Consider the following 24900-nt stretch of genomic DNA (forward strand, 5'->3'; position numbering starts at 1 on the left):
TTAGCTTAGACAATATCAAAATTATATAAATTTTCAAGTTTATTGAGTCTGAATTGGAGATTATTTCAGTATTTAATAGCTTCTGGGACACATTATTTCAGTTTCCTTCACATATAAGTATATTTCAGGAGAGTGTGACATGGTATGGATTGCTGTATGTTCACTTTTATACCCTACTTTGTATATATGTAAGGTATACATTGCATTAACTTTCAAAATAACACTTGAAGAGAATAGTGAGCCGTTCTACGAAATAAAATGTGCTGATCATAGGCTAGTTAACAAACAAAACTCACTTTCATAATTATTGGGGGAGGGTGTTAAAAACTTATTGTAAAACATATCACACATACAGAAGAATGTGTACCAATATACATATGGTTTAAAGCATAATATTATTATAAATATTATTAGCACTTCTCCCTACCACCACCCCCAGAGTTATAAAAAAAAAAAGAAAAAGAATGTTATTAGTACCATAAAAACTACCTACTTCTTTTTTTCAAATACTTCTTCCTCATCAGAGGCAACCACTATTTTGACTTTTACAGAAATCATTCCCTTGCTTTTTCTTATAGTTTTTGAGAGCTACCTCTGTATGCTTAAATAATATATTGTTTAGTTTTATAAAACTGGGTAGCAAGCACAAACCTATTGCCATTATTGGATGAAGCTTCCCCCCAAAAAGATGAGAGAATCTCTGGAACATAGTCTGGCTTTGGCTTCCCAGAGTTTACAAGAGCTCTTTCTGGGGAAGTCAGTAGGCCAGATCATGAATGTGTTCTGAGCCATGCCTGTCAAAGTCAATTGGCAGAGGTGTAGAAGAGACCAGGTACTAGCTCTCTGATCCCAAAAGGTTGGAGACTGCTCTGTATTGTATTTTCTGCTTCTGAGTTCATCATGGCCCACATCAGGGCTGTCAGGAATAGGCCCGAGCAGAACAGTTCTGAGGGGTAATGTGTATCCTCTGCTGATCCAGGCAGCAGGGCACGGAGGGAAGAATAACATTAGCAGCTCATTCCCTGTATGTTCTGTTCTCAGATTAAAAACATGGTAGAATGGCAGAAGAGATCTTGGTGTCGACAATACGTCCATATCCTAAGTGTCACTGCTGCAATCTGGATTGGTTGCCTCCCACATTAGATGTGTAGGCATCATTCTGGAATTCTTCCTCACTGTGCTCCTGAAAATTCCCTTTGCCTCTCTTATGTGTTGGCCCTGCTGTTGCCTGTAAACCACATTATTGTCTTTCTTGGTTTATGCTGTCATTTGGTGGTGTATATATACATATATATATGTATATATATGTATATATACACACATATATGCATATTTTTTCCTTTCTTTTTTCAAAAAGTGACATTTACTATATATGCCCCTGCCTTTTTATCAGGTAGGATATTGTAGCAATCTTTCCATATCAGAAAATAGGAAGTGTCTTTTTTTTTTTTTTTTAACCAATTCCTTTTTAACCAATTCTAACCGTTTCCTTATCAATTATCGCTTATATGTTGTTTCCAATATTTTTGCTTTTATGAACAATGCTATGATGAATAATGTATATATGTTATTTTGCATGTGTGTAAGTATATCTGTATAAATATAGAAATGAGATTGCATGCATGTGGAATTTTGATAGCTATTACCAAATTGTCCTCCGTAGGCATACAGTTTTCACTCTAGCCACAACATAACATATATGGAGAGTGTTTTCCAATAACCTCACCAAAATACTGTTGTATCAAACTTTAAAATTTTTGCCAATCCGATAGGTAGAAAATGGTATCTCAGGGTAATTTTAGTGTACATGTCTCTCTTTTTGAACAAAGCTGAATATCTTTTCATCTGTTATTTTTTTGCCCATTTTTCTACTGGGTTTTGATCCTTTTCTGATTTCTAAAAGCTTTTTGTGTACTAGGGAGGGAATATGTTTCCAAGTTTGTCATTCGTGTTTTGATTTTGCTTATAATGTGGCAGTAGCTTTTTTTTAAATGTAAAGCTTAAAATTTTTTTTTTTGAATTTAAAAATCTTTTTTAAAGTTTTTATTTTTTTATGGCTTCTGGCTATTGAGTCATAGTTAAAAAGGCATTCCCACTCCAAGATTATAAAGGAGTTTTCCCATGTTTTCTTCTTTATGATTAATTTTTAAATCTAAATCTTGATCCATTGAAATTTATCCTTTTCCATGATATTTCCTTTTTTCCCATTTGGCTATCCTATCCAAACGGTATAGTATGCTTTTCCTACTAAATTAGTCACAACCTAATTATACTAATTTTTCATATGCCTTTGGGTTTATTTCTCAACTTCCCCTTGTTTCTGTTTGCCTATATGTTTGAATACTAGAGTCATACTTTCAATTATGAACATTTTAATGCATTTAGTAAATCTAGTAGGACCAGTCAACTCTTACTACACTTTCCCCTCCTCCCCATAGTTTTCATTGCTATTCTTATTTATTTTTCCATATCTAGTTTAGAACCGATCTCTCCCTTCAACCTCTCACATTAAAACAAAACACAACAAAACCCTAAACCTCATACATACTATTGCCATTTTCACTGGAATTGTGTTAAATGAATAAATTGGGCGGGGAGTGGGGGAGGTGGGGAAATTGAAATGTTAGTAATGGTAGGACCTGTCCAGGAATACGGTGTGTCTTTCAATTTGATCAGGTTTTCTTTTGTCTCTTTCAGAAGTGTTTTGAAGTTTTCCTCATTCAGATCTTACACATTTGTTTAGTTTATTCCTAGTTATTTTCTTTTTAGTTGCTATTATAAATGGGTTATTTTCTTCTGTATCTTCTTTTTTGTTGTTTTTTTTTGTTCTTTTAGAATTTTATTTATTTATTTTTATACAGCAGGTTCTTATTAGTTATCTATTTTATACACATCAGTGTATACATGTCAATCCCAATCTCCCAATTCATCCCACCACCACCACCACACCCCCCACTTTCCCCCCTTGGTGTCCATACGTTTGTTCTCTATGTCTGTGTCTCTATTTCTGCCTTGCAAACCAGTTCATCTGTACCATTTTTCTAGATTCCACATATATGCATTAGTATATAATATTTGTTTTTCTTTCTGACTTACTTCACTCTGTATGACAGTCTCTAGGTCCATCTTCTATATCTTCTAACTGGCTTTTGTTTGTGTGTGTGAAGGCAATTTACTTCATTATATTTATATACTCCATATTAAATTCTCTTATTATTATTATAGTAGTATTTTATTTCATTTGGTTCTTTTGGCTTTTCCAAGTAAAAAGTCATATCATCTGCAAATAATTTTATCTCCTTTATATTTTATACCTCTGACATTTATTTTTCTATCAAATGCATCAACTAAAACATTAGTGGTAAATAATAGTAGTGAATAGGGAATATCAAGGGATTTGATCTTATAATTTTTTTCTCAGTGTATATGATGGCTTATATTAATAGATTTCCCTAGTATCCCTGCATTACTAGAATAAAAGCCTCTTGGTCATACTGTACTGTTCTTTTAATGTGCTGCTGTATTCTGTTGCTGATATTTTATTTAGAATTTTTTCATGAGTGATATTGATATGTGTGTGTACACTCTGTCAGCTCTGGTACCAATATTATGCTTTATGAAGATAATTTGGAAGTTTCCCTTTCTCTGTGCCCTGGAACATGGGTTTAGTGACATTCCTCTGTGAAATTGTTAGGACCTGGAGCTTTTTGTAGGTAGTACTTAATTCAGTGACTTTAACAGTATTCTTTTTTTTCCCTCCCTTTGAAAGCTGGAAAATTTTCTGTCTCTTCTGGGTTTAATTTCTCGGAAAATTATCTATTTTTTTTCCTGAATTTTCAAATGTAATTGCGTGAGAGTTGAGCAAAGTGGTCTCTCACGATTACTTACAAAGTCTTTAATTTTGTTATTGATTTCCCTTTTTCGTGATGTGTGATGTTGGGCTTTTCATCCTTATCTTGATTTAGATTAGTTGGTAGGTTTATTTATCCCTGCTACTCAAAGAGTCAGCTTTCGATTCATTTATTCTCTTCAATTTCTACTTTTATCTTGTTTAACTCTTTCCTTATACTTTTGTTTGGCTTGATGTCCTTTTCTAAATTTATAAGTTGGCTGCTTAATTCATTTGTTTTTATTCTTTTCAACTGATTTAAATATATAAAGCTGTGAATTTTCTTCTGAACAGTGGAACGTATCTTGGATTCTGATATGCAAAGTTTTATTATTCTCTGGGAAGTCTGCAGTTGGGTTTAATTTCTCTGACATAATAATTTTTTAACAGCAGATTTATGTATCATTTTCACACCAAGAAGTCCAGGTCTAACAGTGGTTTCACATATATGAAAACCTGTGATTAAGACTTTACTTAAAAAATATATTTTGAAGAATAATTAATAAGCTTTCCCCTCACCCCACTGTTAAAATGTGAATTAAAGAAGATTAAATTCATCTACTAAGTAGGACCATAATTAGTATAAAAGATGATAATTTATTAGCTTAAATGTCTTTATTTTTGGAATATATATAGTTTTATTCTGAGAGTTTTTTGTGAGGTTGGATCTTTCCTAAAACACATGCAAGAGATGTGGAACCATAAACCTTATCATTTACTAAAACCTGCTAATGACTTTAACACATGATTGTTACTGACAACTAAATTCAAATAAAACAACAATTAAGATTTGGGATCGTCTTCTTGCTGTGGAGAATATTCTGGACTTTAGTCATCTATGTATATAAGTAAAATAATCTACATGGAGGTCATAGTGACCAGTTTAATAGCTTCTTATATATTTATATTAAGATTTTATTCATAGGTAAGAAATTTCCTGTGGTCTATTTGTTACTTTTTGTCCTAATTAAGGAGTAAATCATTTTAGGGACAGAGTGGGGGAGAGGGAGGGAGGGGGCAGGAGACGGGGAGAGATGGGGGAGAGAAGGGAAAACGAGAACTTACTCTAAACCTATAAGCAAAATGAGACTAGGCTGCTTGCTTTTTGTCGACTGAGGAAAATTCTTTAAACCCAAGAGAGAACCTAAACTTGGGAATCTTGACTTTTGTTTGGGGGAGAATTTGGCATTAAAGCATTATTCATTAATGGAATTTTAGAACTAGAAGAAAGGACATATTTAATTTTTAAAAAAATTCAGTCATTTTATTTTACAGACTAGGGAACTGAGATCCACTGTACCTTGCTGTCTGAAAGTCCTCCTCTTATTAAGAGGATGAGGCTTGAGTTGATTGTCCCTAAAACCGGATTCTATTTACAGGAACACAAAATAATGCTTTGAAAGAATATATTCTAGTATAGATTCTTAATAAATTCTTATTACTTTGTTTTATAGCGAATACAAGCTGGCATTCTCAAAGCATTTAACAACCCAACTACTAAAACTGCTGATGATGAAACTAGAAAAAAAGTCAAAGGTATGTTGACTCTTTCACTATTAAAACTTTTTTCTAGAAGAAAATATTATAAGTTTCTTTTCGGGGCAGGGAGAGGAACTGAGCATTATGTGAACTAATGGCCTTAAAAGGAGGGTGTACTTACTCCTGTGGCTGCAAGGTAAGTCTAATGAGTCATAGAAAGAAAATGTTAGAATCCATGTGAATTTTAAAAAGTAAAACTAATATCAAATATACAGATTGACACTGATGCCCTTAAGTGAAGTATCTTATGGGAGACTTGAAAGGTTGTTGAAAGTAGCAACCTTGCTTAGAAGTTCACTTTTATCATATTGTGTCATTTTGCAGTTGAAGTGTGCTTAGATAGGTGGATTTATGGATATTGTCTAGTCTTAACTAGACAAAATGCTTCAGTGCTCCAAAAATTCCTGCAAGGAAACCATTATTTACGAGAGTACTATTAAATCAAGCATACATGTCTACTTCTAATGTTGACTCTTCATCAGCCAAAATATGAGGCAGAAACAATGATTAACTAATCAGAGATGATCATTTACAGTGATCAGTATTTAAGTGTGGATTTATATCCCATGTTATTAACGATTTACCTTGTCTGGAAAGTATATTCTGCCTTGAGATAGTAACTAGTGGTAATGTGTAGTCATCATTTATAGAAAATGTTTAAAAATATTATTTGTATTTTACTCTTTTTTAACATCTTTTTTTTTGGTAGCATTATGTGTACATACTACACGTCTATAATTTATAAACAAATATACATACATTATGATTGTATATGACAAAACTTTATGTGCAGTTAAAGGTTCAAGATTTTGAAAAATACACTCTCAAGTATACTTGTTCTCTTGTTTTCAGATAGTGCCATCTAGTGCGTGTTTAGAATAACTGCTCATTTTTTCCTTCACTTCTTTCCAGTTTTGTAATCTTAACCTATTTTCAATCCCTTGTACAATTTTTGTGAATGAAACATCTCAGTTTAACATAACTTCTAAATAGTTATCATAATTAATAAATATTTATTGATATAGCCAGATAAAAGTCTGCTCTGTCATTCAGTGCTTCAAGTAACGTTCTGAAATGATTTAAAACGATTGCATGAGATTTGAAGGTAGAGATCCAAAAAGGATAGAAGAGAAGTTTGAAAGAGGAGTGAATAGGTTTTTTAATATGTTTTTCCCCATGGTTTACTGTGGAAAATTTCAAACTTCCATTAGAGAGAATAGTATAATGAAGTCCATGTACCTGTGTGCCCATCACCCTGCTTAAGTTACATTCAATTCATGGTGTATTATGTTTCATCTCTTCTCCCCCAACTACATATTACTTTGAAGCAAATCATAAGCATAATTTTCTTTTATTTATAAATATTTCTCAAAGAGAATAATTTTAACATTTTTATGTAACAGGAGTTACATATATAACTGAGTTATTAATTGCCATGTTAGTTCTTTATCCTATGCAGTGTTTACTTGTCTTTTACTACTCTGTTGTTTCCATAGTTATGGTCCTGGCATCTGTAGTCCTAAATCATAATCTCTTTTCCCATCCCTCTATCTACCTCTAGGATAGGCACAGAGGCTTTAAAGGGTTTAGTGGGAGCAGTTGAGTGTGGTGTCAATAGTGGTTAATACTCTACTTATTTTACTTCTTAAGTTTAATAACAGTTTGCTATTTCTTTGAGACTACAGTAGTTGATAGTCACATTTTCTCTGTGGAATTGTAAAGGAAAAAGACATTATAGCATCATATAGTGAAATATATTATTAAATATGGTCCTGGATATCTGCCTTATTCAGATCTCTTTTGATTCAATGGGAAAAAAGCCTATTACATTGTTAAGTTAATGGTTGACATGTTTTTTGCATTAAAAGTATTATTTTTACAGCATATGGAAGAGAAGGTGTGAAAATGAACTTCATAGATCGTATCTTTATTGGTGAATTAACTAGCACGGTCATGTGTGAAGAATGTGCAAATGTAGGTACTTTGGAATTCACTTCAACATGGAATAGATTATGGTCACATTGTTTTTATTGTTTTCTTTCACATGTAATCATCAGCAGTCATTTATTTTTATTTGTCACACATGACTACATAGTAGTTTTTAAAAGTCTTTTAAAAATATATCCTTCACTCCTAGAAAATAAACATAATGTATAATTTTTTTAAGTAACTATGTTATCTAATTTTTCCTCTTGACACACCTGTGAAGTTCATTTAGCCTGTTTTAATATGCTCCAATGTGTTAGCTACTCATTTGGATTGAAAATGAAAGAGAAACTTCTGCAAAGAGAGTAACTATGTTAATATAATTATGCATTGCCCTAAATTGTAATCCCAATAGAAATAATTTAATGTCATAACGTAATTTAGGCTGATCTACTTTTAAAGTTTACATTTATTTGACTTGTTGGAGTTTTTTTTAAGCAGACTTGACACCTTTGAATTTAGTGATAATTTTCATTTTGAATGTTATCTGTACTTTAATAACTTCTTAAAGAATGTATAAATTTTTATAGGTTTCCAATTGCTTGGTAAGGAATATTTCTGAAAGCGTGTGGTGTATAATAGGTTTCAACTTCTGTCAGATTTTAATCATAAAAGAGAGTCTTTATGTCCATCTTCCTGTCCCAGATTATGGAGTACCTTTCCTCTCTAGTTTTATAAAGTCAGAATTATATATTATATTTCCTTCTAGCCTGTCATACTGAAGCACAGAACGTGTCATCATGATATTACGGTTGACCCTTGAACAACGTGGGTTTAAACTGCAAGGACCCACTTATACGCAAATTTTTTTCAATAAATGCTATCAATACTGCAGTACTACACAATCTGCATTTGGTTGAATCTGCAGATGCGGAACCCTGGATACTGAGCACCAACTGTAAAGTTATACTCTGATTTTTGACGGCTGGGTGGGATGGGGATCCGCATCCCTAAGCCCCACCTTGTTCAGTGGTCAAACCCCACTTAAATTTTTAGTATATTCAACGTAGAAGTTGATTTCTTTTTCACAAGCTAGAGAGTATCTTTTAAAATGGAATTATCCTAAAGAATCTACAAAACACAGTCAAGCTCTCTGGCTTTTTTCATGGCTTTTTCTTAACATTTCATATTTTATTTATGTTATGGCCATAATTTCACCAAAAATATGTTTATATCTTCAGTTAATCAGTTTTATTAAACACAGTTTATTTTAAAGTTACTTTAAGTATTACAGGTTAGTCATATTAACAGTATTATAAAGTTCAACTGGGTTGCATTTATTGACGTTTTGGGATATCTTGTTTTGATTAACAATATGTGTTGCTATACCCAATTAAATTACTGTTTGTTCCAGGAACGTTTTTTAACTTAAGATTTTAGTTGCCCAGGAAGTTTGATTTCTTTAAGACTTTACAAAACTACATTGTCTATATTAGAATTCTAACTGAAGTTCTCAATATCTTTTCTTTTTAAGATCTCCACAGTAAAAGATCCTTTTATTGATATTTCACTTCCTATAATAGAAGAAAGGGTAAGGAGAAAAAAACTTAAGTCTTTTTTGAAGGGCATTTATAAATTCATATATTTAGGCATTTGTTGAGTATATTATCAGATATCTGAGCGTCATTACTTTTTATATACAGTAATTGAGTTTGTACAGTGTACGTGATATTGGAGTTTTTATTTATTTATTTATTTTTGGCTGCATTGGGTCTTTGTTGCTGTGCGTGGGCTTTCTCTAGTTGCAGGGAGCGGGGGCTACTCTTCATTGCAGTGCGCGGGCTTCTCATCGCGGTGGCTTCTCTTGTGGCAGAGCATGGGCTCTAGGTATGCGGGCTTCAGTAGTTGTGGCACACGGGCTCAGTAGTTGTGGCTCGCGGGCTCTAGAGCACAGGCTCAGTAGTTGTGGCACACGGGCTTAGTTGCTCCACGGCATGTGGGATCTTCCTGGATCAGAGCTCGAACCGATGTCCCCTGCACTGGCAGGCGGATTCTCAACCACTGCGCCACCAGGGAAGCCCCTATGATATAGTTCTTATTCTCAAGGAATTTAAACCTTTATGCTTCATATTTTGAGAATTAATGTTTAGGAAATTACATTTCAAATGAATTAGAAATTTTAAAAAGTAGATGATATCCAGAATTTATTTCCTAAAGAAGTTTTGTGTTATATATATGGTATCTAATAGGTTTCAAAACCTGTACTTTTGGGAAGAATGAGTAAATATAGAAGTTTACAGGACACAGATAATGGTCAATACAGTGGCCCTATTACTATAGAAAATACTCATCAACCTAGAGCCACCAAGAAGCATACTTCATCTAAAGATAAGGTAAGATTATATGCATTTGTGAGGCATCAGTTTTTTAAAACTTTTTATTAATAAAAATTTCAAAAGTAAGGAAGTATGATAAACTCCCATGTACCCATTTCTCAGCGTCATAGTTATCATCTCGCAGCTAACCATGTTTTATCTGTATCTATCCCACATTTTCCTCCTCACCATCCTAGATTATTTTGAAATAAATCCCAAATATATCATATACTTAAATGTATATCTCTAAAAGATGCTTTTTAAAGACATAACCATTGTATCATTACTGTACCTAAAATATTTAAAACTTCTTAATAGCATAAATATCTAGTCATAATTAAAATTTCTGCAGTTGTCTCATAAAATACTTGTTTTTGCTTTTGAAAGCATATTTGAATTTAGGATCTAAAAAAGATCTATAGATTGCCACGTCTTTTAAATGTCTTTTAACCCACAGATTCCACCTTTTGTTTTTCTTTGCAATTTATTTGTTGAAGAAATCATATCATTTTTTTCAGCAGTCTCTCACATTCCCACATCAATAGTGTTTCATTTTGCATGTTATAGTAATTCAGTTTGCATGTTGTGGTAATTCATTTTGCATGCAATAATTCATCTGCATGTTGTTAAGAGGTGCCTCTGTTCCTTTTGTTTCCTCTCTAAGGCAGTTAGAGCTAGAGACCTTATTAGGTTTAAGTTTGATTATTTATTTAATTTTGGGCAAAAAAACTTTTAAGTGGTGGTGTGTATTTCCATCAGGAGGTGCACATCATGTTTGGTGTTTCTCTTTCTGTAATGTTATCAGTCATTGATGACCATTGTCTAGACCCATTATTTCTCTAGGGACATACCTGGTTGATGAATTATGCCGTATACATTTAAAGACATCAATCTGAGTTTGCACTTCATTAAAAAAAAACTTTTTTACATGATATGATTTGTACTAACTTGGCAAATTGATGTATTACCAGATTTAACTTACTCTGTTAGAAGGTCCTTTAAGGGGCAAAACTACAGAGATTATGCAAAGGTTTACACTTGAAAAGCCTCCTTCATAGCACTGTTCTACAAAAGTCCTGTTCCCTCTCCATGAATAGGTAACCATTATTGTCGGTTTCTTAATAAAATAAAATAAAAGTTTATTTTTAAATTAGAGCTTTTTTGTTAGCATATCTTCTATTGATTGTAGTTTGGGTAGATTTAGGAAATGGATTTCAGAGGTACTAGAAATAGTATTTTAGAAATTGTCGAATGTTTAAGTAAGACTTATTGGCATTTATTTTCAGTAAGGTCACAAGATTCTTTTCTCTGAAAACACTATCAACTTACAGAATCAACTAATTCATGGCAGAAAACGTACAAGAAAATTGTCATCTGGAGAAGATAAAGCTGTTGTCATATACCAGAAAAATGAAAACCTTGAAATGAATAGAGACTCTTCATTGTTCGCAAGCGTCGTGAACACTGAGTCGACTATGACTGAAAGCCCTACCGACGGCAGTGAACAAGAAGCCAGCCTTTCTGGAAGTAGTGTTGGTGCTGACAGTGAGGCGTCAGAGTCCGAAAGCGCTCCGAAGCAGACTTTGTTGTTGAGGTCCAGCAGTGGATACTATGTGCACACAAATGGACACCTTCGCCCTCCGTCAGAGAGTGAACCACTCACCAAGGAGGGTGACGGTGGTGATGAGGGAGTGGCTGAAGCTATTTCTGAACTTCATTTGAGCAGCACTGTGACTGGAGATAGGGATTTTGACAGAGAAAATCAGCCACTAAACGTTTTGAATAATTTGTGTTTTTCAGAGGGCAGGCATATGGTGTCTCACAGCCCCCAAAATGCTTTTCAGACCCTTTCTCAGAGCTATATAACCACTTCTAAAGAATGTTCAATTCAGTCCTGTCTCTATCAGTTTACATCTATGGAATTACTAATGGGGAACAACAAGCTTCTGTGTGAGAACTGTACTGAAAAGAAACAGAAGTACCCAAAGGAAACCAGTTCTGCAGGTAAATATTTAGCTTAATTTTTTAAAAGTATTCATGGATTATCTGATAAACAGTGACGAGTGGATTATAGATCCCACATAGAGGAGCCTAAGAACCTTGTCTGCATACTTTAGCTGCTTGGAGGCAGGGGTTGTCTTATCATATTTGTACCTCAACACTGAAGACACTGACTGGGCAGAGTAAATTTTCAGTAGATTTTTGTTGAAATAAATTGAAGGACAGGAAGTATCCATCTCTGCCTCGAAAATGCAAATCCACATAATCTTATTTCAGGGAACTAGCTATCTGAAATCTTTCCAGAAAAAATTTCTGTAAAACTTAAAATTACAACACTAGTGAGATTAATGTTCTTCATAAATCCCATCAATCTAGTGTAAAGTCATACCATAAGATATAAATTTGAAGATTTTAAGTAACTGTATGTTATAAAGCTAGCAATTTAATAACTGTGTTTTGTTGACCAGAGAAAAGTAGAAAAGGGAGATATGTCAAGTAAGAAATTTCTGGTGTACCTCTAACCTTGATTAAATGGAGAGAACACTCTGATTACTTAGTGACTAGTTGTTTCAAAATGCAGGTTTTATTATTCAGGTATGATGAGTCTAACAGATAAGGAGACGATTGCCACTGAAAAGATAGTTTATTACTTATAGTTCCCAAGAGGAGGGGGCATGCTAAGCCACGCCACACAGGGCCACAAGGGGAAGCACCAGCGTTGGTCAGGAGACAGAGGGAGCAAGGGGGAAAATGCAGGCAAGAGCCTTTATTGTGGTTTCTAAGGGAAGGAATGGATGCGGCAGGATAGACAGGCTTAGGATTGACTAGTTTTGAAAATTTCAGTGGACTCTGCGGTATAGGGGCTGTCCCTAGCTGTCTGGTACCTGGCTCTGGTGTGATTAGGGCAGGTGAATAGTGGCCTAGAGTTATTAGAGCTCAGTAAAGGAGATGGTTGGGGTATGGGCTTTGGATTGGTTGGTTTGCATATGAAAGGCACACTTAAGTTGTTTAGTATCTAGGAATTAGCTAGATCTGGGAAAGGCCCTTTCCAGTGTCAGCAAGGCTCCAGATGTCAAAGCATCAGAATAAAGACATGATTAATACATTAGTAATTAAAGAAATGTCTAGATGGGAGAGGAAGAAATGCCAGCTTATATTAATCCAAGTTAAATATGCAATTGGCCATATTCAAATCCTATCACAAGTCTTTTCTAACAACCTCTTATTGAAATGACCCATCATTCCCATGATAACATGATCTCTTTTCACTGCAATGAGTAATGACCCAGTTTTTTCAACTACAGGTGTGTTTCTGTTGTTTGTTGACTGGTGGGCATTGACATAAGTCACTACTGGTCTATTTGCTTTCCAGTTTCCAAAGTTATGTTGCAAGTGTCACCTCCCCTATTCTTTCTCCTTATAAGTGTGTGCCTTAAAAAAAACTCCCTTTCATATTAGTGGAGTTTTGGGAACGAGTAGAGGCTCCCTGTAATCAGAGGTCTAATTTCTTTTTTAACATTTTTGAAAATGTGGTATGATGCTTCTATTTAAATGTTTACTGTATTATAGGGTAGATAATGTATAAGATGGAAATTTACAAGTAACTTTGTTATCTTGTATTTTATGCAGAAAAGAAAGCAGGAGGGGTTTATACTAATGCCAGGAAGCAATTGCTCATTTCTGCTGTTCCAGCTATCCTAATTCTCCATCTTAAAAGATTTCATCAGGTAAATTCCCTTTAGTAGCACTATACAAATTTTCATCATATGTTTTGCAGAGCCCTAAGTCTTGTAAATTACTGTCAAGGATTAGACAGTAATTTATTGAATTTAAAAATTTGTCATATGAGGGACTTCCCTGGTGGTCCAGTGGTTAAGACTCCGTGCTCCCAAGGCAGGGGGCCTGGGTTCCATCCCCGGTCAGGGAACTAAGAGCCCACATGCAGCAACTAAAGATCACGCGTGCCGCCACAACAAAGACCTGGTGCAGCCAAATAAATAAATAAATATTTTTAAAAAATTTTTGTCATATAAGATTTATTGCTTTTTCATCCATAATAGCTTACAAGACTTTTCTAAATAAGATTGTTTAATTCACAATATTTGAAGATTTAGGTGGTCGGAACCTCAGTGGCATGCGTGTGTGTGTGTGAATGGAAAATAAGATTTATTAAGAACCCTTAGAAGCAGAGAAATAACAAGGTACACATAACTTTCTAAGCTTTCATTCCAATGAGAGGTACTTGGGCTGGGTGTGGTTGGCTGGGACCAATTGCAAAAAGGGCTGCAAGGCAGGCCCCACTCTTGTAGGACTAATGGGAGAGAACCTAAATATAATGTATCAAGTTTTTATCTAATTGTTTATAGTTTCAATTCAATGCCTTGTCTCTCTGGTTTTTTTTTTTTTGCATTTGATAAAACGATTTTAAAGTTTCTCTGGAAGAAACTTTAATAATTAAAACAGTATGGTCAGAATTGTCAATAAGTAAAATTTGAGTATAATTTAAAGCTCTTTTGTTATGATACAGGATGAATCTCAAATCAGTTGGGAAAGAGGCTAGATTACTCAGTAAAGGACTTAGGAAAGATGGGTGTTTGAAGAAATAAAAATTTAGAGCTTCCTTCTAGACCATATATATCAATACTATTTTCAGATAAATGTTTTTTAATTGTATGAAACAAATTATCAAAAGACTAGAAGAAAACTTGATGAAAATTATTAATCTGACCTCTGTGTGAAAGATTTTCTAAGTATAAAACCCTTGAAAGAAATCTCAAGGGAAGAGATTTGATTATATATATATTTGATTATATATTTGCAACATTTCAGGTGGGCCACAGATGGGCAGGAAGAAATTTTTCTCTATACCCCATCCCTATCCACGGAAATTCGAGTAGGTTCTTGATTTTCTATAGCCAACGTTACAGAAACCCAGTGGAAATGAAATGGCCATGGAGAGCAGAAGCAGATGTATTGAGTCTCATTACATCAGAATGTGAAATAGGTGTATATCTGCAGTGACTCTGTGTGAACGAGATAGGGTCATGCCAGATCTGAGAATGATGTAGCACAGTTATTTTATATTTGGTACTTGCATCCCTTTTAGGAACAACTTACAGAAAGAATTCATGCCCTTAAAGGGAGATTTTTATAGATATCTCGGTCCCTTCTTGTTCTCAGGCTAAATGTAATGTCTGCAAAGCCATGCTCTCATTCTCTGGGACTGTGAATTTTAGGGATTAGATTCTCTAAGCAATGTCTTCGCTTCTAGTTTTTTAGTGTCCCTGAAAACCTGTTTCCCTGTAGTAACTTTAGAGTTGTATATCAGAAACATCCACAACACTGAAAGGCAAATCTCAACGAGATAGAGCTCTTTGTCATAAATATTGCAAATGATTAATATTGTAAATATGTAAAGAGCTCTTAAAGATCAATAAGAAAAATATCAAGACTCTAATAATAAAATGGTAAAGAACATGAATTGACAGTTCATAGAAGAAGTAAAAATTCCAAGAAAGTATGAAAGAAAGGTCCACTCTTTCCAGCAAAACAAATGCAAAATAAAATGACAGTGAGATTCCTTTTTTAGCCTGTCCAAATTGGCAAAGATTATAATAGTGTTGATAGAACTCTCTTCTAATAAGGGGTAATTTCTCAATAGCAAAGTACTGTCTGGGGAGGACACATTGGCCTGAAATGATCTCAGACAATGCTGGTATCAGCTGCTTATAGAGGTCACCTGATGAGAAGAAAGGAGGCAAACAAATTAAATACAGATTAAATAATTATTCCTGACATATAACTTCATAATTTCATGTCTGATATCATGTTAAGACTTCTAAAGATTACTTGAAAATACAAATTGCTATGTGGCTATATTTTGGTCAAAAAATAAGTTTTGTTTTGTTTTTTCTTTTCTTTAAAGGTAAGAAATAGGCAACAGATCTGTAGTAAAAGTTATGTGATTAGTATGCAAATAAAAAGACTAGTCATTGAAGTAAGTCATGAAAGCTTTGCGTAAAAGGTTACATCTGTTAATTTTGTCTATCCAAACATCTCAGATTTAAGTATCTTGTTATTACAAGAGAGTCTATTTCTCTTTTTTTTTGTCTATAAATTTATTTTATTTTATTTATTTATTTTTGGCTGTGTTGGGTCTTCGTTTCTGTGCGAGGGCTTTCTCTAGTTGCAGCGAGTGGGGGCCACTCTTCATCGCGGTGCGCGGGCCTCTCACCGTCGCGGCCTCTCTTGTGGAGCACAGGCTCCAGATGCGCAGGCTCAGCAGTTGTGGGTCACGAGCCCAGTTGCCCCACGGCATGTGGGATCTTCCCAGACCAGGGCTCGAACCCGTGTCCCCTGCATTGGCAGGCAGATTCTCAACCACTGCGCCACCAGGGAAGCCTGAGAGTCTATTTCTATTTGTGGGTTTCTTATCCAATATCTTTGGTGGTCTATCAGCAAATTTTTATCATTACTTAAATGCAAAGTGTACATTTTTCAAGGCCTGCCTTTGGAAACTAAAAATAGGGAAAGAAATAGAGCTTGCTTAACAATATGAATATTCATTTTGATTTATATAATATGTAATGTTTACTTTTACTGTCAAAATGATTTGAGTGTTCAGGTTTTTTTCTTTTTAATGAATGAATATCACTGAATTTTAGAACTGAAAGGACCTAATCTAATCCATTTATACCCATTTTGTGCCTTGATCTAGATGAGGTTGTCTAGAGTCAGGACAACGGTTAACCAGTCGTTGAGTTAGGCCTAGAGCACCAGACTCCTGACTCTTCAGTTGAGTACATTTTTATGATAGCATATGTGTCAGTAGCTGAGCTTCTATCACATTGAATTTATTTTCCCGTAAGTGTTGAAAGGCACAGTGAAAGCGATGATTTTCATATTGTTTGTGGTAAAAATACCCATGTAAATGAATGATCTTTGCAATAACAGTTTATGAAACCTAATTGAGAACTTAGTCATATATCAGTTTTGGACTGTTCGTTAGTCATATTTTTATTATATCTATGAAAAAACTTCTAGGATTTCTCTTTTGGTTTTAATTAACAAACGCAATGATCTAGATTAAGTTTGTTACATTAAGAAAAATTTTTTTTGGTTTTTTTTTTGAGGCTGGCTTGAGTCTTCGCAAAGTAAACAGACATGTAGATTTTCCACTGACACTTGACTTAGCACCATTCTGTTCTGCTACTTGTAAGGTATAGTATATTATTAAGATATTTAATTGTCTTGCAAATAACATGCTTCAAAATATCCTATGTATCGTTTATTAGGCCATGTCTTCCAATCTCCCTCCCACCCTCTCTCTCTCTCTCTCCCCCTCTCCCCCTCCTTCCCTCCCTTTCTTCCTTCCATTCAACATTTAACACACTATCACTTTTGTCTTTTGGGAGATAGAATAAGTTGAAAAGATGCATAAAGCATGAGTGAGACACGATGTTCATGAAGATCAGAGCTGCTTGTAAATGCTACTAGAATCAGATAGCTGCTGAGAGAAGTAAGCAGATTTTGTGCCCTCTCCTGTTCCCTGTGAATGATGTGCTTGACAGTAGTTTTAGCAGTTGAAGAGTTCTTTATCTTCTGTAAATCAATACACTAGTGCATTGTTTTTCATGCCATTTCATGTACACTACTGAGAATAGTGTACTTGTGAACTGAGTATGATACGTTAAAATTACTAATACTTTAATACATAGATATAGAAAGCAAATTGGTTTATAATTGCTCGTACTTGTATGTAAGAACTCTGTAGGTGAAATTGATGACTTTGCTTTCCATGAGGGAACTACACAGTTCCAAGGTAACTAACATGTTGTCCTGCTCACAATTACTGGTTAGCAGTCTAGGATTTGTGGTACATAAACTTACTGAACTTAATACTTTCAATACATTGATCAATCAAAACAAAATATCTTAAATGCAATTTTTCAGTGAATCCAATTCATCTGCTATACTAGCACTGTCAATTATTCACATTCAGTATTCATAGAATTTGATAGTTTGGTAAACAAAATATCTAGCAAGCTCTGTATTAAGCTTACAAAAACATATTTTTTAGAAGTACCTATTATGGAGAATTTCCAACATACACCAACGTAGACAGAACAGTACAATGAACCTCTAGCACGCATCACCTTGCCTCCAGACCTTAGATATATGGCCAGTCCTGCCCCATCCACATGCTCATCTACTTCCTCCTCTTACATTATTTTTTTTTCTCTTATGTTATTTTGAAGCAGGTATCAGACATCATTTCATTCATAAATCTTTTCCTATACGTGTCTCTAAAAGATAAGAATCACCCCCACCTTTTTAAACATAACCACAATACCACTTTCACACTAAAAAAATTAACAATAATTTTTTCATATCATCTAGTGTATATATTTCCAGTTGTCTAATAAATGAAATTTTCAAAATGAATTAGTATCAAAGTAAGGACTACACATCATGATTGAAAAATATCTTTTAGTCCCTTTTAATATACAGTGTCCCTCTCCCATCTCTGCCCCTTGCAATTTATTTGTTGAAGAAACTGGATCATCTTTCTGGTAGTTTCCTATAGTTTAGATTTTGATGACTATTCCTCTATCCTCTTTATTTCCTACAGATAGGTAGTTGGACCAAGAGAGGCTTGAACAGATTCAGGTTTGATATTCCTCCCACTCCCGGTAAGGCTATTTCACAGGGAGTGTTCTGTTCTTTCATCAGGTGGCACATAATGCCAGTTGCCTTTCTGTGATATTAGCAACGAGTGTTGCTCAGCGAGTTCATTAAGAATTACAGAATGGTAATCCTGTAATTCTTTCTTCATTTATTTGCTAGAATACTTCTATATAAAGAGAAATTCCTTTCATCTATTTAGTTATCTTATGGTATAGTTCTTACAGAAAAGGCAGGGTAAAGGCTCAGTTCTCTCCCCGTCCCCCTTTTAAACCAGTTTTCAGAGTAATGAATTAATTCACTGTCATCCTCAAACTGTGATCAGTTAATTTATCATTATGAATTTATGGGTTTAAACACATTAAATATATTTCAATTTACTACACTTTTCTTTTAATTTGTGGTCTAATACGTTAGTCTAATGGGTCTATTGTTGGCTACTGAGAGCCACTTCAAGTTGGCTCCTGGGTTCTTTTGACATGACCCTTGTGGTTGCTCTCTGAGTGATTATGCCACCAACTGGATATTCATTTGCTTAATTTTTAAATTTTCATTTTTAGGAATTGTTACTTAAATTAAAATTTTTTTGTTTAATAATTACATAAAATATTTATGTAGTTCCAAAGTCAAATGTATAAAACAAGGTAAATTCAAACAAGTGTAGTTTTTCTCCATGTCTGTTCCATCTATTTCTTTCCTCCCTTTATAGATAACCATTTTTTCAAATTATTGTTTATTCATCTATTATTTTTTTAAAAATGTAAACAGGTATATATATCTGCATCTCCCCTCTTTAATAATTATAGCTTACAATAGGTATCCTTTTTTTCTACCTTATTCTTAACATTGTATCCTGGAGATTATTTCATAGTAGTATTTAGAGATAGTCTGCACTCCATTTTTCAAGCAGCATAGTATTCTGTTGTATGGATGCATTATAGTTTATTCAACCCATCCCCAATTTATGGACATTTGAGTCTACTCCAGTTTTTTGATATTACAAATAGTCCTGCAGTCACTAGTCTGGTACATGTCTTTTTACATATTGCTCATGTTCCTGTGAGACAGAATCCTAGAAAAAGGATCGATAAATCCAAGAGTTAATACCTGTGTAACTTAGCTAGATAACGTGAAATATCCCTGAATAGGAGTGTACCCCTTTGCGTTCCCATATGAGAGCACTCTTTTCCCCACAGCCCAGCCAACAGAGAATGTTGTCAAGCTTTTGCATTTTGCTGCTCTAATACAGGTGGGAAAGTACGCCAGTGTAGTTTTAATATGCATTGCTCTTATTTTAAGTAGGACTTGCATTTGACTTAATTTTCCTTATAATAAGAGTTCACTAAATATTACTAATTAATTTGAGTTTTTTTTTCTTTGTCTAAAAGAATGTAAGTGTGGGAGATAAAGTTCTCTATGGTCTCTATGGCGTAGTGGAACATAGTGGCTCAATGAGAGGAGGCCACTACACCGCTTACGTGAAAGTGAGAACACCCTCCAGGAAATTACTGGAACATATCACTGGAAAGAAAAATGTACCTGGTATGCCATCCTAAGTTTACTTTATTCTTAAAAACAAATGAATTCATTCTTCCTTTTCTGGAAGAGGTAAGTTCTTTAATGGATACTTCAAGTGGATTCACTTTAAGTGAGGAAAACCTTTAAGAGTACCTAGATAATCTTAAATATCATAAAACTGTACCCTTCAGGTCATGTGAAGTGACACCCAGTTTTTCAAGGTGTTAAGTCATCGTGTATTGCAGTGGAATAGCATTTTATTTAACAATACCAATAGTTTTTAAAGACATACCAGGTCCTCAGACTAGGGTTGGAGTTGAAAATTTGCTTCGGCAAACTGTGTATTTTCTTCCTTCTCTTTTAGTGCAGATGCACTTTTCCTTGAATAAATAAATATTCATAAGACTATCTAATATTTCACTAGATATTTAAAGTAAATGATACTAATATTAACGCTTTGAAAGAGATCATTTTGGAAGATGTTTAGCCCAAGAAGAAACAGCCTTATGCAATAAAGTCTAGCATTAGAGTTTGTGATAAATGTGTTGTCTTTAATGTAAAGTCAGAACATACTTATTGTAAAATTATATTTCTTTTTGTTTTATTAGGTTTGAAAGAACCTGATAGTGAATCAGCAGGCCAGTGGGTCCATGTTAGTGACACTTATGTGCAGGTGGTTCCAGAATCAAGAGCACTTAGCGCACAAGCGTACCTTCTTTTTTATGAAAGAATATTATAATTATTTGTTAATTGTTAATGGTAATGATTATTTAGATCACTTTTATTTAAATGCTGCAGCGATACCATTATATGCAATGTGCCTTTGTAGTCTTTTCTGTAGGAATAGCCTGTCCCTCAAATGCTCCTGAACATGTTTACCATTTTGGTGAATCCTTTTAAAGTAAATTAAATTTACTAAATGCTTTCAAAATTATATTCTTAAAATAAATGTAAACACATGTTTTTAAAAACGTATTTGTCCTGGAAAAAAACCCCCAGAATTTACAGTAGTAGCGGAAACTCCTTTATAATGTGGCTTATTATTATAAGCATTCAGAAATGATGCTGGCTAAGTCAGATCATTCCTTAAAACAGTGTTTCCCAGATGTGAGTCAATACCACCTTTCTGTTTTCATATATATGTGTATATATGTCTCCTATGCGATTGTTTACTTATTATTTTTAAGCTTATTTTTTAGCCTTTTTAAACCATAGTCTTATTTTGAGCACGTTCTACATTTTATGTGCTAGTTACATTTTTTTCTAATAAACATTAAAATAAATATATAACTAAAGAAAAGTTGCTCATTCATGTAGCACTTCACTAAAAATCATCTCAGGGCTATCCAGTCGTATATTACACTGCTGTGTGGGACACATTGCTATAACATATACTTACACAATTGGCATACTGACCTTGTCATATTTTGTATGATTCAACCATATAAAAAGGTAGCACTGTAGCTTCAGTAATATGGATTTACAAATAATATACTGGTTAGCTTATTGCTTTGAGGTTTTGAGAACTGGAAAAATACTGAAATATTTTATCAACATATTATTTGCAGCCTGTTCATGATGGAGTTGAGAATAATTTGCAAGTGATTAGCCAAAGTCAAAATATATTTATAGATAATTGTTACATGCAGAATTGGTAAATAGAAGTTGTTAATCCATATGGGACCATAGGCTACCTTTGACATGTAAATTACCAAATCATATTTGTAAACGATAGAGAATTCTATTCTTATTATGCTTAATAGGAAAATGTAATACATTTTCTAGTTCTGTAGATCAGTAAATATTAATCATGGTTTTGGGGTTTTGAGATCACCTTTTGTCTTTAGCAAGCATCATCAGTAAGTTCAAATAGGTTTAGTTTTTATTTTAATGGAGCATAAAGTTGGCATTTCGGATTTTCTTTTAAAATAATTAATAGCAAACATATGGTAGTTTTACCCCCCTAGAAAACAAATTATTAAGCTGTCAAAACTTGGCCTGAAAATGTTACCATTACTTAGGCTTAAATTTTTAAAAATTGACTACTTTGGTGTTACATTATTAAATCAAAACACATAACGGCATGGTTCAAGCATCCTAATCATGAGGGCTAACGAATGATTGTACAGACAGATGCTGGGTAAGTGCCTGCTCCTAGTTCATCCTCCTCTTGTTAAGGAAGGATAAGAATAACGGCTGTAGTTAATGTGTGGAAATATTTAACGAAGACTCTCACCCTTCTTAATATTTAAGTATGTGTAATATTATCAAGGTTACCAGTGCTGCCTTTTGATATATGGATGAATGGAATTGTGATTAGTGTTAAAGATGGTAATAATGTAAGAAATTCAGAGCTTAAAAATGTCATTGCATAAATTGTATTTTTAAGCTGTTGAAATTTCAATAATAGTGATTTTCTTGATTTTTAACAGTGAAATGATGGAGAAATGTATCTTTATAAGTTAACATGTAAACTCAGGTTGTGTCCTGTAAAAGGTAAACAGTGTTTAAAGTGTTTTCTGTTTAATTGTAATCTGTTAACATTGAAGACTTCAGTACCAGAGAGAGCAGTGTAATTTTTTGAAAACTATTAGTTAATCCTCTTTATTCAAGTCAGCCGTCTTGGTAATGACAATTACCATCCCCTCCCCCAAATGTAAATATTAAATTGTCTCATTTTTCTCCTAGAAAAGATACCATTAAGAGGCATGCACTTTTCATTGGATGGTCACCTGCTTCTTATTTCATTGATAGATGGATAGATGAAAGAGAGAAAGAAAGAGGGAAAGGAAGCAAGAAAGAAGGGAAAGAAACAAGACCATTCTTTTCTGTTGCCTCTTGGCTTATCCCTTACAGAGTTAAGTAGAGATGGTAAGTGATAGGTGAGGGCAAGAATCAAGGAAAGTGCCTAGTTCCTCTTTTCGTTGGATGCCAGGAAATGAACTAGTGCTAAATTTATCAGATTAGGAGATCTTTTAAGCTTTATTCTGAATACCAGTTAAGACTGATTTTTCATTAAGTGAGTGATGCATTGTAGCTTCAGAACATTACCTCAGTACTCAAATACTACAGTAGTTTTTATGCTTAACTTCACATTTATTCATTAAGTATATATTTATTGAACATCTACTAAGGGTCAGGCCCTGGGCTGACACTGTTTTAACATGTTTTAAAATGAAGAGGCCTGTGTAAGTTTTAGACATTATTCTAGAAGTAATAAGATACTTTTATTTTCATTTCCACAGTGTTAAATGAGCTAATTCTGAAATCTGTTTTTTTATGGCCTAAAGTCTATGAATGCTTTGCTTGTCCAGGTCTGCTGGTAATGGAATAAATTTGATTTTGAGGTCTAAGAATTTCCTAAAGATAGCTTTTGTAATAGAGAAAGTATGTTAAGTTACACATGGATCTACATTTAAATTTTTGTTTTTATTTTGAATATTTCCAAAGCACATTTGCAGGGGTACTAAATTGTGAGCTACTTTAGTAACAGTGGCTTCCAGATGACCTCAGGAAACAGTACAAATCAGTGAGAATGTTTACAGATCCTCAAAACAACTACTATAGTGTTTGGCGAAATGAATTTAAGAAGTAAAACAGGAGTTTAACTAGCTTTATTTAGAAACTGGTTTATATCTAACCTCGGGTTCCCCTAGTTTTTCCGTGTTTAAAATGATAAATTTTTGACTATGTGCCAATTATGTGAATATTTTTGACATAACCAAATGTATGTTTATATTTAAGATTTTGTCATTTAATGTTTTTAAAACTGATGTGAAGGCCACCTTTTTGAGTGGCCAGGGAGAGTGGTGTCAGTTCTAAGAGCAGTTGATACCTGTTTTCTTATTGTAAATGTGCCAACAAAACTATTTTACTATGATATGTATTTAAGAGCTCTTAGTTTGCATGTTTGACTTTAGTCAATGATTTTATATGATTTCTGAATAAAATTTCCTGAGGATTAAGCTGTGAAGTATATCACCTTCATCTAATTGTTGAGGTATAAAATAGTATCTTGCCTACTTTTATTAAATTCATACTCATAATTTGTCTGCATGCTACCTGAAAAAATAAGCCTAAACCAGATATGTTAAGGTGCAATAAAAGTGATTCTTTATATATTATCTGCTGCATTAAGAAAGACTATTTTTAGATATTTAAAATGTTCTGGTTCATGTAGAAATCCATCAATTCAAATCTATTTAAAAGATAGATGACTATATTTTTAATTTTGAGTAATATTGATTATATATCATTCCTACCATTTTATCTTTTCTTTGCAGTGTTTTTGGAAAATAGCTATGTAACTTATGGAGCATTATTTTGATGTTACTGTATAAACATGCATAAAATATTAAATTCATATTTACTTTATGTTTCAAGATTGGTCCTGGAGTTTTTTTCAATGCACATTATTGACAGAATATTTTGTGTACAAACACTGTATTTGCTTACTTAGCTATATTCAAAATATCCTTCCTATTTCAGGAGTTTATCATTTCCAAATAAAATATCTCATGGGCCTCTTTCATTCAGATTTCAGTGTCTGCCAAGGGTGAGTCTTCATCCTTTCAGATGTTTCTTTGAGTTTTTTAGGCAGGATAATTCGTTAGGAAACATTTTGTCTACCTTTTTGTATTCAACCTTTTTTAGGTCATGAAGCTCTTTGAGATTATAATGAATGTTATAGACCATCTTTCATATTTATTGAATATCTGCTGTGTGGTAGGCATTGGGGATACAGCATTGACCATGGGAGATAGAAATCTCTCTAAGAAGTGAGGAAATAGACATTCTAAGAAGTGAAGATTAAAGAAAAGATATTTCAAATGGTAAATGATATGGAGAAAAATCAAGCAACATTACCCACAGAGCCATATGGGAATTAAGGTCCATGGGATGAAGGATGTTCTAAGGATGAAAGGTGTATGACATTAGCCCTGATAGTCTCAAAGAGAAGCTATGAGT

General features: G+C 33.7%; 1 protein-coding gene across 18 annotated transcripts in view; it reads left to right on the forward strand.

Annotated features, from left to right (window-relative positions):
- Positions 1-24314, forward strand: part of USP45 (ubiquitin specific peptidase 45) — a 70157-nt gene extending 45843 nt beyond the window's left edge. For 6 of the 18 annotated variants that reach the window (XM_082405341.1, XM_082405357.1, XM_082405352.1 and 3 more), the window contains 9 exons: positions 5344-5425; positions 7311-7402; positions 8889-8945; positions 9604-9747; positions 11061-11733; positions 13360-13457; positions 16863-16949; positions 19803-19956; positions 20541-24314. In XM_082405341.1, the coding sequence (XP_082261467.1) occupies positions 5344-5425; positions 7311-7402; positions 8889-8945; positions 9604-9747; positions 11061-11733; positions 13360-13457; positions 16863-16949; positions 19803-19956; positions 20541-20671 (1518 nt within the window). In that variant the 3' untranslated portion in view covers positions 20672-24314. The other 12 variants (XR_014248487.1, XM_082405358.1, XM_082405359.1 and 9 more) reach the window with 12 other exon arrangements.
- Positions 24315-24900: the final 586 nt, after the last annotated feature.

The sequence above is a fragment of the Balaenoptera borealis genome, assembly GCF_965194805.1.
Source record: "Balaenoptera borealis genome assembly, chromosome: 9".
In the NCBI taxonomy this organism is placed as follows: domain Eukaryota; kingdom Metazoa; phylum Chordata; class Mammalia; order Artiodactyla; family Balaenopteridae; genus Balaenoptera; species Balaenoptera borealis.